Source organism: Eptatretus burgeri, chromosome 12 (genome assembly GCF_056783735.1).
Source record: "Eptatretus burgeri isolate ZD-2024b chromosome 12, Ebu_testis_v1, whole genome shotgun sequence".
Classification (NCBI taxonomy): Eukaryota; Metazoa; Chordata; class Myxini; order Myxiniformes; family Myxinidae; genus Eptatretus; species Eptatretus burgeri.
In genome coordinates, this window is record NC_140972.1 from 34,101,408 (window position 1) to 34,121,871 (window position 20,464).

The following is a 20,464-nucleotide window of genomic DNA, read 5'->3' on the forward strand; positions in this document are numbered from 1 at the left end:
GAGACCCAGGAGTTTGAGTGAATGAACTTCCTCAAGAGGATTGTTTAGAAAGTAGATAGTAGGGTTTGCCAGACGGTCATTTCAGAGAGAGAGACAGAGACAGAGACAGAGACAGAGACAGAGACAGAGACAGAGACAGAGACAGAGACAGAGACAGAGACAGAGACAGAGACAGAGACATTTGTCAGGATTGAAAGACGTATTCAAAATGTTTGACCAGCTTGTGATTTTTTTTCAAGATCTAAAGACATGGAAGAGGTTGCAGCCTGTCTGTCTGAAGGATGAGGGATGTGACGAGAGAGGGTGGTGGAGTCATGAGCAAATATATGAAGCGAATTTTACAGTCAGGGAGATCGTTGATGAAGATCAGAAGTAGGACTGGGCCCAGAACACTGCCGTGGGCAATCCAGCCTGAACAGGGAGAGGAGATGAAAGGATCTCACTTTGCAGACAAGGCATTACATCACAAAGTGCGCTATCCCTTGGAGGGACGTTAAGCCTGCAATCCCACCTACACGCATCAGTTGGTGTCGGTAAAATCATATCTTACACAAACAGCAGATGAGTTGTCACTGACACCCTGGCCAAATGCCAAATTTCTGTCCATTCAGTCAAATGTCAGGCCTGCTCAGCCAGTTCGTGAAGGTTTTCAGCCAAACGTGTTCCCTTGGCCAACCTCACAAGAAGCTGGGAAAATTTGGGGGGGGGGGCTAAAGAAGTAGCGATCGTAGTTCGGTGGCCATTTTCCTTGTTCCTTCAATGTCTCACATTGTGGTGTCCCTTTCAGTACCATCCCATTATTTATCGACTGCAGTTGTATGGAATCCATCCATTGGGACCATACTCTGTACAGAGCATCAGTGCAGCCAAGGCAGTCTCCTGGAATATTGATCACAATCCTGGACAGGTCACCACTCCAACACAGGATACTCAATCATCAAATGGCTCAATCATCCCAGCAAGCTTATACTCATTTTGCCAACCTCAGAAGGATGACAGGCTGAGTCAACCCCACCCGGGCCAATTAAAGGGCCAAGCAGGATTTGAACTCGGGATCCTAGGATCCCAAGCCCACCATCCTAACCATTAAGGCATCACCAGGCATATCATATGGAATATCATATGCTCACCAGGCATATCATATGCTCAAAAAAATAGGACAATCTTGATGAATAGATGGGAAGTTTGATCACCGTTTTGCACCGTTTCTCTCAGCCGCCTTTTGTGCTCCACAGGACGTTTTCCTGCACAAGTTTCAAGGTCTAAACAGGTACGTAAAGCGGTCACATTGTATCGTACTATTAACTTGCAATTGGTCACCAGCTTTGACACCATTTTATTGCAGACCCTAGGCATCAAAAAGCTACATATGTATATCGACCAAACAGTTTCAAATGGAGCAGCGACGCTCTGCTCCGGCCCATGCTCCCAAACCTGACCTAGTTATTTACTTTAGTTAACCCGCCTTTGAAGCATTTAAATTGCATCAGATGTGGCAATAAATGTGAATTGTTGCTCCCAGCTTGCCGGCTCGACGACAGAAGATGCTGTTTGCATTTTTGCCTTCTCCATCCCTACCCTGTTTCGAATCTCGTGCGGGCATGGGCAACTTGCTGGTATTGTACAATGTATGAAATGCTATGATATGCTAATGTGTTTAACAGTGTATTATATCGTGCTTGTAAATAGAACCTTTTTTGATGTTGGCAGTGTTGTAGTGTATACAAAATACTTGCGTCCTGTGTTCAACTGGTTATGTTATTGCATACGGTCATTATTGTTATGACATGAATACAAGTTACCATCCCTCTGCCAACTTGGGGAAGGGGGATAAAGTAAGTCTGGATAATTTCATTTTTCACCAACTTGAATGGTCTCTGGAATGTATCTATTCAAATTATTGAGGGTCGACCATAAGTCGTTTTACGAGGTTGAATATGGCGGGAAGAACGATTCATTCCGGGTCCGTCAGTGTGACAATATTCAGGGTTTTTCATGTGTAGTAAGATGATTTTAAAAATCCAGGGTAATTTCATCATGCTTGTGGAGGTGTTTAATGAGAAACCATCATAGACCTCAATGTCAGACTCGGCGATACACCTGTGAGACTAGCCGTCAAAATCGGAACGGAACCAAAACTTTAAATTGCTCTCTACTGTCACAAATTGTTCGAAACTGTCTTCATAAGTTACTCTCATTTTAGCCGCTTTGTCTCAACTTCGAATGAGAATTTCTCTCCAACGTTATACTATTTAAAACGTATCCATCTTGTTACATATTTCATAAATCGGTGGCCAAACAATGTTGCGTTTTGTTGTTTCATATGGTGAATAATGCTCTTTGTTTTTCAAAAAAGTTAGAACAGAACGGATCAGGTTGCAACAGAATAAAAGGAACAACAGAAAGAGAGGGGTGGGGGGGACACATACCAACAGCAGAGCCGAGAGACAAGATACACTGAAACAGACAACAAGGGATGTGGGTAAGAATGAGAGGTAGGGAGGGGAACTAAGGGGGTGGACAAGATGGATACAGAAGAAAACTCTCAAGAAGGAAACACTGGAAATTTGGAAGAAGGAGGACTTGGGGATGGGGGAGGGAGGGTTCAATGGAGATAAAAAAAAAAAGATCATGGTTTTAGAAGAGAATGTGGAAGTTGGTTCCACAGGTAGGAAAAAAAGAGGAGGAGCAAATGTGTAGGTGAGTAGTGATCCTGGATTTTGGGAGTTTCACCAGAAGGGGGTTGCTGGTGGAATGCTTGTACCATGCAGAAACATGTGGAGAGGGGGGGGGACAAAACACGGAAAGAGCAGAGGGTGCAAGACCAGAAAGGAGGCGGGAGAAGACAGAGAGACCACCGACCTGTCTGCGATGGTAAAGTGATCGGCCCATAAACTCAGGTTCATCGTGGGAGATTGCAATAATCCTGAAGGCCTTGGTTTCCACGGCATCAAGCTGAGCAACATGTGAGGCAGGAGAGCCAGCCCAGAAGGGAGAGCAGTACTCCATCAAGCTGCGAATGGGATGGAGGCCTTGCAGGTGGATAGGAGTTCAGTTGTACCAAGGAAGGGCTTTGCGAGACGGAAGATGCCCAGTCGGTGGCTGGCTTTGTAGGCCAACTTTGAAATGTGGTTTGCCCTGTTTGAACATGTCTTAATGTAGAGTGTTTGAATAACTGCTTCAAAAGCAGGATTGTAAAAAATATCTTGACAGCACAGTACCACTACAATTACCGCCTCCTTATTATGGTCAGCCAAGGAACATTTTAGCCCTAAGTCTAAGTCTTTCACGAACCATCCGTCCATGCCTGAAGTTTGACCAAAGTTGGCAGGAATGTATAATTTGTTTAGTTTGCAGCCAATAACTCACCTCGTTTTTATGAAGATCCATTACACTGGACAGTACACAGAATTTTAGAATTCATTGCAGTACATGTTACTTTACGATTCTTGCATTTTGATCGTGTGTACTTTTACATTCTCTATGTCTTTAAATCACGGAACAAACAGAACGTTAGGAAATGATGAAAAAAAAATCATAAATAAAAAACCCTGTTTACTGCAAGGACATCACTCGCACAATAAAGAGTGCAGGTCATGGACGGAAATTATGTGATTGTTTCATTATCACCTTTTAGAGGACCCCCCCCCCCCAAAAAAAAAAGACAAAAAACGTAGACGCGGGGTGATCCAGCGTTCAAAGTTTTAAACCCGAAAATTAAGATAATTGTCAGGGAATGTATGTTGTGCATTTAATTGAGTAAAGAAATTGAAAAGTGATATTTTTGTGCACGTAATTGTCATTATCATATCATGCATACTCCCCCTCCCCATTTATTGAACTATCGGAAAATGCATTCCTCGCTGAAGGTGAAATGAAAATGTAGACAAGCAGGAAAATAAGACAAAAACACACACAAGGCTGTTTGTTCCCTGACTGATTGCAGCGGTGAATTTTAAGATTAGGATATGGTAAACAATATATATATATTTTTTTTAGTAATACAGTACAACCTAAGCATTCAGGAAACACAGAGCAACAATTGACAGACTGGCATGTGCCAGACACTACAAGGAAACATAGTCTTAATTTCTTCTGAAATAGCAGCTGTGTACACTTTTAACAATGACCATCCATATCTGAAAGGAAGAGAAATGATCAAACTTCCATTCAAAACGGTCACGCAGAGCCTCTGGACGTCGACGAAGTCAGACTTAGGAAAGTGTATCTGTTAATTCTCAAACCGAGACGCTGAAAGAAACAAACCATTTACAACTCTTCTTTCTTCCAGGTACAAAGGGGGGGGGGGGACAATCGGACAATCGGAAGAGACTTCCTTGGAACAATTTAAGTCCAGTCGAATACTATTATTCGAAAACGTCTTTCTTTTGGACGTAAAGTCACTTTTCCTTTTGTGTTATTTCCTTTTTGATTGTATTTTTGAATGGGGGGTTTCAAAAGACGGTTGTTCGACACCGCGGTGGTCGGTTCGTACCTCTTATGAGAATGTATCCTTGCGAATCCCTCTCATTGTACGGCGGAACAATTTGTGGTGATGAAGAATATATCTATATATGTATGTATAAATAATGCAGATTAAAGTGCAATACACATCTCTTCATTGGTACAAGGCTTCTATCTCTAGAAATTCTTCATATTGCTTTACATCGAGTTTTGGGCTAAAAGTGTAATTTTCTTTTCTTGCGTGAATCATTCGCATCAGCTGATCAGAGTGGAAGACTGCACATCGATGGAAGAAGGTCCACCTTTTTTGATTTTTTTTTTATACACTCTCACTGTACAGTAAAATATCTCATTGATCTGAGCCTTTTATGAACTAGAAAAAAAAAAAAAAGATTTATGCCTATTGTACTCCTAAGAAAACAACTCTGCATAAAACGATGAGCACAATGTAAATTATCCCAATAGTAAAATCAATGAAATTGTGACTTTACATCGTTACATGTGTATTTACATTGCCCATAAGTGTACAGTTATCTTTGAGAAGCATTACACCCAGTTTGTTCCCATCATCCGCTGCCTTGTGGCGGGAAAGGCCCTGCCTGCCCTGTTCCTGGGGGTGAAACTGTGCTGCTGTCTCTGCCAGTGTCGGCCACTGCCAGGGATTCATCCTCTGCTCTGGAAGTTAGAGGAATAGACCGGGTAGGTGAAAGAGGTACAAAAGAAGGTTGTGTGGCTATTCCCAGAATCGAGGAAGTGGCACGGGGCATACTTTCTGCCTCTTGAAACTGGCCTGTGGTGCCTGGAGATACTGATGGAATAGCAGCTGTTGACTCTGTGATCGTCGAGAGAGTTGCTGAGAATGCAGAAACTGGAGATTTGAATGATGTTGGTTCAGGAGTGGTGTTCAGTGGTGCTGTAGATGCTGGTAGACTAGTAGGTGGGAGTTGAGCACCTGTGGCCACATCTGTGTCTTTTCTAACGTCCTGTTCTAGATGGATGGTGCTCGATTTCTGGGAGACAGTTGAAGGTACCGCTGCATTTGATGGACAGAGTGAATCAGATGATGGGCCGGGTCCACTCTTGCTTACAATTGCTTCCCGTGGGATGCTTGCTGGGATTGTGTGTGCCACAGCTTGGGGCAAGCCTGGCACAGAAACGGCTGCACTAACTGTTGGTGAAGATGAAGAGGTAAGAGGGCTACCCAGTATAGCAGGCAGTTGTGCACATACGGGTACTGAAAATAAATCTCTCGCTGAAGGATGCACTACATATGGTAAAGAGGGCTGTGAAGCTGACAAAGGTTTTAACTCTTGATGTAGTCGTCTGCCCAGACTTCCTGTTGCTCCCCTGCTACTCGGAGAAGCATGAATACTGTCATAAAAGTGACTTGGGCCAGTACAGTGATCAAGCGAGGGCTGAGATGTGCCTGTAAAACCCCATATAATGGCAGTTCCTTGAGGCCTCACAAACTGACCTTTTGAGTAGAACTGAGGGATGTTGTCTGGTGGCCATGCAGCCTGTGCTGCCAGAGCTTCCTGCCTTTGGAATGGTAGTTGATGTTGGCTTTGACTGGTAGACACCTGCAATGGTTGTGGTGTAGTCTGATTATTTGAAAGACCAGTTGTTAACATTTGGTGATGGGCGCCATGTCCAGGCGGGCTACAACTGTGACTGCATAGAGATGGACTTTGTTGACCTCCATCAGGTCCTTTGACACCCAATTGTGGATCGCCAGCATCTGTTACCTGCTGAGTATCAATAGGAGGGCGGATGGAAGAGGACCGACCCTTGACTGATAAGTTCCTTTGACTAAAAGCAGGTGAACCCTGTGCCAAAGGAGGAGATTCAGATGTAGATCCAACTGCATGAAAAAGTGTTAAAGAAGTGAGACTTGGAGACTGCGAATGTTCCGGATCAGCTGCCTGAAGCAGAGGTTTTGATGGAGAGGCAGCAGTGGGCGTGCATTCGGTGCTGGCATGTGGTGTCACAGAAGAAATTACAGTTTGATTTCCAACTGCTGCTGCTGCTGCTGCTGCAGCCGCAGCCTCTGCTTCAGCTTCCATTGTACTATGTAGGTTGTGATGATGTTGCATGAATGCAAATACAGATGTGGTCGCAAGCAGTCGCACTGCTGAACTGAGACCAGATGGGCTTTCAGACGCAGCAGGTACTCCGAGTTGGGCCTGCTCTGCCATTTCTCGGTCTCTCCTCACCATCTGCTGGATGAGCTCACTATCAGTTGTCGTCGCTCTCTCTTGTTGCAGTTTGTGCAGCAAGATGGAGTTCTTTTTTCCTGTGGTTGAGAAGTCAAGATGAGTCAAAGTAGTAATAACATGACCATAACAAGCCAAACCAACAGGGATAACATTGTAAATTGTTATAGTAGTTAATAGGATGGTAGAGCTGGTTTCGTCAGTGAAGATGACAGTAGCAATAATGTAGGAATAAATGACTGAGCATCCCGTGAAAAAATGCTGAATCAAGGAAGCAGTTAAGTAACTTTCCTGTATTATGTTCATCACTGGTTTGTCATTCAGTTCAAATTACTACCCGTGTCCAATTGTCATCTTCGTAAGCATTACCGACTATTATTCCTAGGAAACAAGGACCAGTGAGAATACAGTATTTGTGAATGTATCTTTCCCTGGAACTTTTGCAATTCTGACCGAGCTCAGTGTAGTTTTATCAAGCCAAGATAACTATGGCTGGGTCAGAATGGCATCGTATCATTTACGGGGTCAGGAAATCGAACAATTCAAACGTGATTGGTAAACACTGCGGTATAGAAAAGTTTTAACAAAAAAAGTCATGCTTGAAATTGGTTGTGCTTATCATGGACTGATGGTGATCAGGGTGAGAAAGCTCAACACCTGCAACAACAGTTGGTTTTCTCTTCCAAAATTGGCCTCTGTAACACGAGTCCCAAACAACGTTCATGATATACTCTTGAAATGCAGCATTTCACCAAATAACCCAAAACTGATAAGTATGAGTTGTGATTCCATTCTAGCTCTCGAGTAATTTGGCTCTTGAAAGATAATCCACATCGTTGTGAAACAACATTTGCCAAATATATCACTCTTATCCAACTAAATATATCACCGAGAAATAAAGGATAATCCAAATCAAACGAGGACACTCGGTCGAGCGCATACATCCGCCCTGCAATGCCTGATCCAGGAGAACATATCGGGCCCATTACATTTTTGAAATATCATGCTATATCGTTTTTGGTACTATCTCTCAATGGTGAAGAATCACTTATAAAATCAAATAAGCCTTATATCCAGATCCGGATCTTCACCAAAATCTAATCAATTCGTCCTTGCCACACACCCCACCTGTCCACAAAGTTTCATCCGAATCCGTCCACAACTTTTTAGAGATATCGTGCTGTATTTTAGTTTGGCCCGATCTCTCAATCTCCCGTCCAAAGGCAAAACCTAGTAACTCATTTTTTGATCAAAACTGAGCTAATACTAATTTTGGAGTTACTAGGTTATAGGCTTCATGTTAGTGTATAAGTTATTGTAATTTGTTCCCTACGTAAGCTTGTACGCTCATGGCAGGACCTAGCAACTCTTACAGAATGCGGTAAATACCACAAAAAAAAACCTAGTATCTCAATGGACCAATTTGATGCCACGCTTTAGTCACATGACATCGAAATGGCAGCGCTCTAACATCTGTAAAGGAATAATCAAATCTTCTCGAATGGATACTGCTTTAATATATATAAAAGCAGTTTTTCTTTGTTTTCTCAAAATCAATTAGAAGTGAGTTACTAGGTTCTGCCTTTGGACGGGAGCAATGGTGAAAAATCAATGACAAAAATTATCAGATCCGGATCCGGATTCGGATCTTCATCAAAATTAAGTCAACTCTTTTTTTTGTCATACACCCAACATGTCCACCAAGTTTCGTCCAAAATCTGTACACAACTTTTTGAGATATCGTGCTATTTATTGTTTTTGGCCCTATCTCTCAATGGTGAAGAATCACTTTTAAAATTCTAGTATCCGGATCCGGATCTTCAACAAAATCTAATCAGTTCGTCCTTGTCACAGACCCAACCTGTCCACAAAATTTCATCCGTATCCGTCCATAACTTTTTGAGATATCATGCTGTATATTAGTTTTGCCCTATCTCGCAAAGGTGAAGAATTTCGGATCTTCACCAAAATTGAATCAATTCTTCCTTGTCACACAGCCAACTAGTTCACCAAGTTTCATCCGAATCCATCCAAGACTTTTTGAGATATCGTGCTATATATCGTTTTTGGCCCTTTCTCTCAATTGTGAAGATACTTCAAAAATTCTAGTGGTCTGATGCGGATCCGGATCCGGATCCGTCCACAACTCTTTGAGATATCCTGTACACAAACAAACAGACAAAGGGTGAAAACATAACCTCCTTCACCTTCGGTGGCGGAGGTAATAACAAAACACACACACAAACAAACACACAATGGTTCGATATCACTGTGAATCGTTTTGCTGGTGATTATAACAACATACGTTACATGATAAATTAAACACATCAGTATAAACATAAACCAAATTGGCGATTCTGATCAAGCAAATACTACAAAGAGTTGAAACTTCACTGCCAAGAGCCAAATAATAATACCATCATTAAACATGACAAAATGTTATTTAATATGAAATAATGTTCTCTTACTTGTGACAGTTAATTCAAAAGTCAACAGGGAGGTTGAGCTCAGGACCCTAAGTTCCTGACGGAGGTCTCAAGCCAACCTCCTTGACCACTAAGCCAACACCAGGCTTATCTGTGTTACTAAATTGTTTTAATACTTGTTTCAGTTGTTTTGGGTGATGGTTTGGATATGTATCGCTTTTGGAATGGTTCTGTCCAGTGTCCATTCTCCCCCCCTCATGATCCTTGCATGCTTTGGTTGAGTCCACATTTACATTCGATTTCTTTTCCAAATAAAACGATTCATGTTTTACATGTTTATTAATTTTGGGTTGCGTGCACGAGTCCAGAGACAAAGCAACTTCCTCGCATTGGAATCACCATCATGGCTTCAGCAGTTATTGAGGTAGGTCGGGCTACAGTTTTACATTGTTCTGAGAAGGGAAGAACTACAAGAAGTACAAGTTGCTGATTTAGCGATCCCCGACATGGTACTTTTGCGACGTATTTTGGTGTCTTTTTAAGTCTTCGTAGTTGAGAAAACACTAGAGAATAAAAGATGTGCCTTTTAAATGCTTACGAATTCACTCGAGGAGTTTACGAGCGTATCATTGTGTTCATGTTTGAATGGGCGGCCATTTTTTTCCCCCGTATCATCCCTCGATATGGAGTACTACCATACTCCATGATACGGTGTAACTTACATATTATTGATCTTGCATTACATAAAATCTCATAAAGCATTTCAGTATGTTTATTCTCTTCTGCCCATTTTGTGGAACTGCTCTGTTGTGGAGTTATGTGATCACCTCACCAACCCAAAAACTGCTGAATCAAAACACACCTTGATCATGTGCTGCTCAGTTTCCAACAGACTTGATGTTGGATAAACTTTCCAGTGCACGTGCTAACATTTTTGTGAAACTTATGTGAAAATATTAATTGGAATTTGTTATGTTGCTTCTTTATAACATCATGCTGTATTGTGTTCCCAAGGGCTTGCAAGGTTGCTCAGACGACGTGTACTCACTTTTAAACTTTTTTTTTTGTCTGGGTTCAATTCCCAGCCTGACGATAAACTGTCGTCCTTGTGCTTAGCTCACATCACGTTGCATCAATTTGTACACCATCTTTCAAAAGGGATGTTCATTGCTGGCCGTCCCTGCTCGCGTTTGCTTGTGGACAAAATATCTCATGTGATCTTTCAAAAAAGAGTAGGCCATCGGGTACCAGGACCATGGCCGAATTCCAAATGTCTGCTCTAATATCCAGGGGTAGTGCATCAGAAATACAGCTAAGCCTCACTCTTTTCATTCAGATGGGAACACAACAGGCCAACTTGAAACTACATCTCTGGTTAATGCACGTAATCTGTTTTCAGGTTAAAAGCATTAACAGGACAGATTGCATTTCCTCCTGCTGTTTAGTATCACAGATAGATGAACCAAGCAAAAAATCATGAAAAACCTGCCAGTAGCATCGGAATCATTCTGTTTGTTCTCATACGTTGCATCGTAATTATTCAAAGCTGCAAGTTCTAGTGTCGAATGATGACAGTGTAATCTGCAATCTACATACGTTTTATTTTAAAAAAATCGAATCCATTGTTCAGCCTCACTTGTATGAGCAAGATGTGAATGCCATGGTTGCTGCAAAGAGCACCGAATGGGGTAGCTGTTGCAATTATCTGATAAACAGCCAAGAATTACAATCCATCTGTCAAATCTCAAAGGATATCAAATTCCATTTAATTTGTTGCACATTTTTAAAGGGAGGTGTGTTTTTGTACCCTCAACACAGGATGCATCGAATAATCCCAAAACTTGCTCGATCTTAAAGTAAAAGATGCAATTTTAACAACATTGGTCATGTGACATTTCACAGGGCTGCGAGGTGTATCGTGCACAAGTGGAGAAACGTTTCTCGGCAACCACCAATTCGCTGCACTCTGACGCGGGATACTCGACAGAAGGTGAAATAGTTTATTTGTTTAAGGTGCCGACGATAACTCGCCGACTTTAGTCACAAAAGACACCGTGGGATCTTTAATGTCAGCAAACGATCAGTTCTGGCAGATCATATAGTCCTATAGACCAGTGTTGCAGTTTAAAGCTGTGTTGAGATTCTAACCCAGGCCAGACAACTCAGAGGTGAGTACGCTTTCCTCTCAAGCAAAAACTCCCCTGCCAGCCCTCAATAATTGTAGGTACAATTTGGTGAAAATCATGGGAAAGCATAAGCACATTGATGCTAATGCTGAAAGGTATGAATCACTAGGGTGCGTGTGTGTGTTGTTGGTTGTCTTCTTGATATGTGGGTTTCAGAAGGTGGAACAGAGCCCTCCCAGGACTAAAAGTATCCACCTTTATTTTGGTGAAGGATCATGATTCATGGCCTAAGTTGTGCAGTTGTGTTGTTCTCAGAGTTTTGTTCCAAGGGCTCTTTTCAGGATCATCAATGAGCCCCCGACAGCCTCCAACTGTAGTTCATTTGTAATAATGTTCCCAGGAATAGTTTGTCGGATCTTTGTGACATTCTTCTTTATAATTCCTGTTGCTCTAATATCACTGGTACAATTTTGGCACACTTCTGCTTCCAGGATCTTTTCACTTCATTCTTGAGGTCTTGATATTTGGTCATTTTCTTGATTCTTGCATTATTTAGACCAAAATCACTGGGGACTGAAACCTCATTTAGCAATGCCTTCTTTTCATTTTTGTATCTGAGTACTATGTCCAGTCGCAGTGCTTTGTTTTCTCTGTTCACGCTGGATGGGATCATCAGGTCGTACGTGAGCATTACGTCTTTGTTTTCAATGTTTGTTTTGGTTCGTGTTTCCATGAGTTTTCTGGAACTGGGATGTTGAAATTTCTGCAGATGTGCCAGTGGAATACTCGACATACCTTGTTGTGCCTTTGGGTGTACACCTGTTCTGACATGAGTTTTTTTTCCATCCCAATCAGAAGTGGTTCCTGCTTTTTGTTTCTACCTTGCAAAATCTACACTTGTCCGATTGACTGAGTCCTGACATTTTTATAAAGCTATTCGTGTCATGTCCTTGGTCTTGGCCAATTATAATGATTCATTCTCCGTCCCAATTGAGCTGACCTCTTCTTATCTGTTCCAGTGGTTCTTCTTCATCTATCCCCAATCTGTCCAACTTTTTATTTATTTTTTTATTCATTTCCCTGCTCTTTTGTCTTTCTCTCAGTTGTCACTACATATCTGTTGGTATGTCATGTTGTATTTTTTTTGGTCTTTTTTTGCAATCATTGGGGCTGTCTTTGTTGCTGTTTTGGTTTGGTACGTGTTATCTTCTATTCGTAACTGTTTGTGGAAATTTTTTGTAAGGTGAGTGAGAGATACCTTCTCTGGCTCGTGTTCATGCTTGTGCTTGTGTATATGGTAGTCTGTTGAACTTTTCATGTGGTTTGCTTATCCTACAGTCCGCTCTGTGCACTTGATTGAATTCCATCAGGCCACCCCCCCCCCACACACCCCACTTTCCTTAGCAAGTACATTCTCGGGATGCACACATTTTTGTTGAACATTTTGTGGATAGTGAGGAGTTTCCTTGTTCTGATATCTAGTTTTCTGATTTCCGTTTGTGGCCAGTTTACTATTCCACAGCAGTATTGGAGCACTATGCCTGGTGTTGGCTTAATGGTTAGGGTGGTGAGCTTGGGATCCTATGATCCTGAGTTCGAACCCTACAAGGCTGTTGAATTAATACCAGGTGGGGTGAACTCTGGCTGTCATCCTTCCAAGGTTGGCAAAACGAGTGCCAGCTTGCTGGTATACTGTGTCGGAGCGGTGACCCGTCCAGGATTGTGTCCAATAGCCAATGAGACTGCTTAAGCAGCACCAACGCTCTGCACAGAGTATGGTTCCAACGGATGGATGGGATTGGAGCACTGGTACTGCGAGTTGGTTTATGGCTTTGACTTTGTTCCTTGGGGAGAGGTATGTTTTCAGGATCAGTCTTGTTCTATGCAGGTATTCATTGGTCATTGTTTTGTGCATTTTTAATGACATATTTGGTGGCCCTCTTCCACTCCAAGGTATTTATAAGATGCTTTGTTGACTAGCTCCTGTATTGTTGTATTGAATTCGATTTTTATGTTATCCGTTTTTGTTTGTCTCCCTTGCACAAATGTGCACTTGATGCACTTATCTCGAGCAAATCCCATTTGAATGTCGGCGGAGTACCGTTTCACTAATTTCAGTTGTTCTGCCAATTTTTTTGTCGTACAGTAGATGTGTTGTTCTGCCAACGTGGAAAGATAGATAAATAATAGGATTATATGGCCTGCTTTGAGTATAAAGCAAAACAAATCCCCCTGCATCCCGGCTCCCTCTCTTCTTCCTCTGTATCCCGCCACTCTGCTTTCCTGGTCCTTCATTTCCACCTCTTCTGACATTAATACTGCCTGGGAATCCTTCCACATAAGCTTGCTTTCCCGTATGTACAGATTTATACCATCTCATCTGCAGTTATCATGTACCTATCCCACCCCTGACACAAAGAATCCTGTGGTGAGGTAGCTGCCTTCAAATAAGTTGCCTTCTCTTCCTGCAAGGCAAATCCGACCAATGGCAATAGTGTAGTAGATAGTAGAAAAATCGTGCAAATTATGATACAAGCATCAAATTTGGCATTTCTGTTCTGCAGGGCTTTCTGATCAAATCTGCCCGATTGGCCATTTGAAAAATTTGAAAAAAAAAAAAAACTTCAAAAAAATTTGAAGCCACAGCTGGCTGAAATTCTTGAAGTGCAAGTGAACATCCCAGACAGAGAACCAAGGGGAGATGCAGTCATCATTGATGGCTCAGCACTTATCAATGCCCTACCTCCACGCACTTCAAAGATATTTGATGACTGCTTAAGAAGACATCATCCCAAAGGTGGAATCCTATGGTGCCAGGTACGAGAGGGTGGATGTAGTGTTTGACGTGTACAAGAAGTCAAGTCTGAAGTCCGAGGCAAGGTCGAAAAGGAGGCAAGGAATCAGAAGAAGAGTGACAGGAACCAGTAAGACCCCAAGTAACTGGAGAAGCTTTCTTTGAGATGACAGCAACAAGACTGAGCTGTTTCACTTCCTTGCAGAAAAGATGTGTGAAGCACAGACAACAAGCACAGTCATTGTCACAAAAGGAGAAGATGCCATGAGCAACACAAGGAAGTTACTGGATGCTGTGTCTCCATGTTGTCATGAAGAAGTTGACACTCGAATATTTGTACACGCCAGGGATGCAACGATGGATGGTAGCAAGTCCATTATCATTAAGGCTAATGACACGGACGTACTAGTCATGGAAATATCTGTACTGCCATCCTTACAGGAACTAGGTCTTGAGAACATGTGGATCGCCTTTGGCCAAGGAGCCAAGGTGTGATGGATTCCAGTCCATGAGGTAGTTTCTGCAATAGGGCCTGAGAAAGCTCGAGGGATCCCATACTTCCATGCGTTCACTGGATGTGACGTCGTGTCTGCCTTCCGTGGTAAAGGGAAGAAAATTGCATGGCAGACTTGGAACGTCTTTGATGATGTTTCTGAAACATTCACCAATCTCAGCCAGCATCCAACATTGATTCGTGATCTTGACCTTTTTGAAGTTATTTTTTTTTCTTCAATTTTTTTAAAAATTTGGATTTTCAAATGGCCAATCAGGCAGATTTGATTAGAATCCCCTGGAGAACAAATGTGCCAAATTTGATGCTTGTATCATCATTTGCACGATTCCTCTCAAAAATTGCTGTTATCTGCCCCACTACAACCTCAGATCATTAAACAAAGCCTGGAACAAGTGAGTGTCCACTCTCAGGAAAGCAAGAAAACTTCTGGCTAACCTCAAGCATCTCTGGACATATCTCGAGCATTTCATACAGTCTGGCACCCCACCTTGATCTCCAAACTCTCTGCTTATGGCTTCCAAGGTGACCTCCTCTCATGGATCACTGGCTTACTCAACTCCCATATTCAACATGTAGCTCTTAAAGGGATCCTCTCATCTCCTCTCCTTATCAAGGCTGCAGTACCCCAAGGCAATGTCTACATCAATGATCTGTCTGATTCTCTGGAAAATCCTGCCAAGTCTTTGTTGATAATTCCACCCTCTGCCATACCAATTTTTCATCCTTCAGACAGACAGACAGACAGGCAGCAGCATCTTCCCTCTCTGCAGACATTGGTAGAATCAGGAGCTGATCTAACACTTGGAATATGTTTTTCAACCATGACAAATCCCACACACTCACCCTGTCTTGCTCGCAAACCCTCCCGTATACTTCCTACACAAAGCACTTGAAGAGGTTGTCACTCAAATTTTGTGCCTCACAATCAGCCATGATCTTTCTTGGGCAGACAATATTTCCAAAGCCAGCCACTAACTGGGAATCCTTCATCGTGCAAGGTCTTGCCTTGGCCAATCTGAACTTTTGATAACCTACAAGGCCTTAATTTGCAACTTGATGGAGTATGACTCTCCCCTTTGGGTTGTGGCCCCTGCCTTGTAACTTTTCCTTTTTGATGCCGTGAAGAGCAAGGCCCACAAAATAAATGGGATCTCCTGCGATGAAGCCAAGTGTCTAGGCCTGTTACTTTCACATTGCAGACAGGTTTGGTGGCCTCTCTTTATTCTCCCGCCTCCTTTTTGGTTTTGTATTCTCTGCCCTCTCTTGGCTCTGTCCATCCGAGGTTTCTGCAGTGCGCACACGATCTGCCAGTAACCCTCTTCTTGTTGAACTCCCCAAATCTAGACTTGCTTTACAAACTATTACCTTCACTCATTTGTTCCTCTTTTCTCTTGCCTGTGGAATCAACTTCCCCTGTCTGTCCAATCCCATTATTCCCTCCAACATCTCATACTCAGGAGACTCTCCATCCATACTCATGATCTCTTCCACCACAAATGACCCCATCGCCAAACACTCCCTTTTTCTGGGTTGTTGAATTTTTTTCTCCCTCTCCCTCAACTCTTTTCTTTTGTTAGTTGTCTGTTGATTTGTTCCTTTTATAGTTCATCCCCACCTTCCCCTTCCTCTTCTTGCGATGTTTAATTCAGCTTGTGTGCAGCTTGTTCACCCCTATGTGTCCTTCTCCCCCTCCTCTTGAACTCGCCCTCACTCTCACTTCCACTCTGCTGTTGGTATTTCCCCGTTTCCATTTTGTTCCCTTCCATTCCGCTCTGGCTCTTCCATCAGCCTCATACACGCATACAAATATATATATATATATATATATATATATATATATATATATATATATATATATATATATATATATATATATATATCCGTGAAATAGACGAGTCACATAATGAGCCAAAGAACTTTGTTTTCAGCTCTTGTATAAATCCAAACTTGACATACCATGTTCTGATGACGTTTTTTTTTTTGGATTTCCAAACTGACCTGAAGTTCAGAAAATACGTCATTTGTGTTAATAGCTCTGCTGTTTGTGTCTGCATCCTATAATAAACCGTTTTATGATATAAAGGAAAGTTAAAAGCCCTCTGTAAAAAGGCTTTCATTGATATTTTCATGGAGTGAGGACATTGTTTTGAGCAATGAAATTGTGATCAGAAACACAAACTGCAGCACTTGTAACAAGATAAATGTCAGTGCTTCTGATCCAGAATATTCAAACATTAATCCATTAATTAATTTTCCATTGATAACAGACTTATGGAGGAGCTGATACACACTTTTGGGTTTCTCCACCAAGCACTGCAGTTCTTGAACGAAAAGTCTGATGACTTCACCCTCTGTCGTAACATCCCCCATCCTTCACAATGGCAAGTAGCCCCTCCCCTCACTGAAGACCTTGATAGAATCACGAGCTGGTGAAACACTTGGAATATGTCTTTCAATCTTGATTGATTCTCTTTCTCTCTTTCTTTATCTCTTTCTTTCTTTCTTTCTCTCTTTATCTCTCTTTCTCTTTCTCTCTCTTTCTCTCTCTCTCAACCAACTGGCAAACCATCCCATCTAATTTCTTAACAATTCTCTTGAAGAGGTTCAGTCACAAACTTTTGGGTCTCACTCTCAGCCATGATCTTTCATTGTCGAACCACATATTGAAGTTGGTCTCCAAAGTCAGTCACCAACGGGGCATCCTCCATCGTGCAAAGTCCTTCCTGGGTACACCTGAACTCTTATCCACCTATAAGAAGTTCATCCACAGCTTAATGGAGTACTGCTCTTCCCTTTGGGCTGGCACCCCTGCCTTCCACCTTGTTCAGCTTGATGTTGTGGAAACCAAGATCTTCAATATCATTAGAATCTCCTGCGATGAAACTGAGCCAGTGGCTGATCACTTTCCCCATCACAGACATGCCGGTAATCTATCTGTCCTCTACCACCACCTCCCCCCCCTCCCACCTCACAGGTGTATGCAGAGGAAGCATAATGTCTGTGCCAACAACTTCCTTCTGCTGAAACTCACAAAATCCGGAATCATTGCTCACCTTCACTCATTCGTTCCTCGTTTCACCTGTCTGTGGAATCAACTTTCACATTCTCTTCCACGTCATTCTTCCATCCAGGTTTTTAAGGCAGCTGTTCACCACAATCTCAGATCTTCACCCATTCAAAACCATGATCTTCCCACTCCCGTTAACTCTTCCAAGCACACCTCTTTCTGACATCACTGTTTTTCCTTCTTGAGAGTTTGCTTCTGTATCGATTTTGTGCTGTGTCCTCCCCAAGTCCTCATTCTTCCTCACATCCCTTTGAAGTCTCTCTCTAATTTGTCTCTCAACCTCACTGTTATGTGTTTCCCCCCCTCTCCTTTTGCTGTTTGTTTTGCTCTGTTGCATCCTGACCCCTTGTAAGTTCTCGCTCCTCAATGAACCTCAACTCTGTATAAAATAAATAAAGAGAAACTAAAAAGGTTTGAATAGCAATTCTCTAAAAACAACTTGTTTCATAAAGTTAAATATTGTTGGCACAACTTTATTGATGCCATCAAGTAGCACGGAAAGTGAATGATTGCCTCAAAGCGTGGCACCAGCCACGAACCACCTATCATTTCTTGATCTCCTTTTGTGCTTGTGGAATCACCTTCCTTTGCGTGTCAAATCTGCTTTTCACTCAATTCATTCAAATCTCACCAACATCTCTTACAAAGACTCAACCCTGACCAAGGATTTATTTTTTGATTCACACACAACATGTGCATCTGCATGTCACATGTCTCTAGATTTCCTAAAAATTTTGGTGCATTCTCCTCATACCTTTTGTGATTTACCTATTCTCTTGAGCGTCTGAAGCGGTATAGAAATATAAAAGCAGCACATCTATCAAACAAATAATGATATATTCAGTAATGAAACATTTATCTTTACAATTATTCCTCCCCTATGAGGGCATGCTAAAAAGTAATGTGCAGTCCACACATTAGTTCTTCCCACCACTGGGAGCAAAGTTTTGTGATTCTGACACGAGATATCTCAGTGATATGTTGTTCAAGATGGCAGAGGGCAGCATGACATTGTCAGTGCTATGAAGTGTGAAGTGCTGGAGATGAGAATTGGGATGACTGACTGAGGATGAATTGATTGGAGATGAGAGTTGGGATAACTGACTGGAGCTGAGATGACTGGAGATGAGAGTTGGGTTCACCATTACAATCCTGAGAGTAAGACACGGTCAATGGAATATCGCCACAAATAATTATCACCAGCCCTGACTTGGCTCAATCAGATTTTCATCTCTTCCCCAAACTTAAAAACGCTTTCGTGGAAAACATTTTTCTTCCGACGATGATGTCAAGGCCGCTGTGAGGCACCGGAAATGTCAGCAGGACACAGTTCTGTTGTGTTGGCATCACAAAACTATTTGAACATAAGCAGAAATGTGTTGACCACAGTGGCGATGATGTTGAGAAATGAATATGCACCCTGGTAGAATAAAGATTGATGTTAGTATATGTCTGTTTCATTCGAATATGTTTACCTGTTTTGGAGAAAAATAATAGCAGGCATTGCTTTTCAACACAACCTTGTACTTGCAAAGAGATGCTTCCTTCTCTCTACCTTCCTCTTGTTCATCGACCCCCAAGTTGGGTCTGCATGTTGTCCCACTGTCAGTGTGTTACCTTCGACCTGCTATTACCACGCTCTTCCATGAGCTCAGGCTTTGTAAAGAAAAAAAAAGACTGACAAACCTCAACATTTCAAACAATCTTCTCTTTCAATTCCAAACCAGTCACAATTTTGAACGAGAATGGCACTTGGTCCAGCGCACACCTCTTACCCTCTTCAGAACTTGACAGAATCATGAGCTGGAAAAACACTTGGAATATATATGTCGAAAATGTTGAGAGCTCTTTCTCTCCGTCTCTCCGTCTCTCTCTCGCCCCCGTCTCTCTCTCCCCCCCCCCGTCTCTCTCTCTCCCCCCCCCGTCTCTCTCTCCCCCCGTCTCTCTCTCCCCCCCCCGTCTCTCTCTCTCGCCCCGTCTCTCTCTCTCTCTCGCCCCCGTCTCTCTCTCTCTCTCTCGCCCCGTCTCTCTCTCTCTCTCTCTCTCTCTCTCTCTCTCTCTCTCTCTCTCTCTCTCTCTCTCTCTCTCTCTCTCTCTCTCTCTCTCTCTCTCTCTCTCTCTCTCTCTCTCTCTCTCTCTCTCTCTCTCTCTCTCTCTCTCTCTCTCTCTCTCTCTCTCTCTCTCTCTCTCTCTCTCTCTCTCTCTCTCTCTCTCTCTCTCTCTCTCTCTCTCTCTCTCTCTCTCGCCCCCGTCTCTCTCTCTCTCTCTCTCTCTCCGTCTCTCTCTCTCTCTCTCTCTCTCTCTCTCTCTCTCTCTCTCTCTCTCTCTCTCTCTCTCTCTCTCTCTCTCTCTCTCTCTCTCTCTCTCTCTCTCTCTCTCTCTCTCTCTCTCTCTCTCTCTCTCTCTCTCTCTCTCTCGCCCCCGTCTCTCTCTCTCTCTCTCTCTCTCGCTTGGCACGCACGTGCAAACGCAAGGGGCTGTTGCTCAGTCTCTGGCGGTACGTGTGGAGCCTGTGTTGCTTTCTCTCTTCTTATCATCTTCTCCTCTCTCTAATGTATTTTTGGGGGTGTTCCTTGTGTATAAATTGTTATCAATGCTTTATCGATTACTTGAAAATTGAATTGGTTTCTTCTCTTCTTTTTTCCACTCTTGTATATAATCCTTTGCTTTGTTGTATTGAATTTTTACCTTTTATACTTTTTTGTAATAAAAGGACATAAAAGTCAAAAAAAAAAAAAAAAAAAAAAAGTCTCTCTCTCTCTCTCTCTCTCTCTCTCTCTCTCTCTCTCTCTCTCTCTCTCTCTCTCTCTCTCTCTCTCTCTCTCTCTCTCTCTGTCTCTCTCTCTCTCTCTCTCTCTCG

The 20,464-nt window shown here is 42.5% G+C and overlaps 1 protein-coding gene across 2 annotated transcripts in view; it reads right to left on the reverse strand.

Moving 5' to 3' along the window:
* Positions 1–744: 744 nt before the first annotated feature.
* Positions 745–20,464, reverse strand: part of LOC147015392 (potassium/sodium hyperpolarization-activated cyclic nucleotide-gated channel 4-like) — a 256,138-nt gene continuing 236,418 nt past the window's right edge. For both annotated transcript variants that reach the window (XM_085850095.1, XM_085850094.1), the window contains exon 8: positions 745–6,757. In XM_085850095.1, coding sequence (XP_085706221.1) covers positions 5,031–6,757 — 1,727 coding nt within the window. In that variant the 3' untranslated portion in view covers positions 745–5,030. The remainder of the gene's footprint in view (positions 6,758–20,464) is intronic.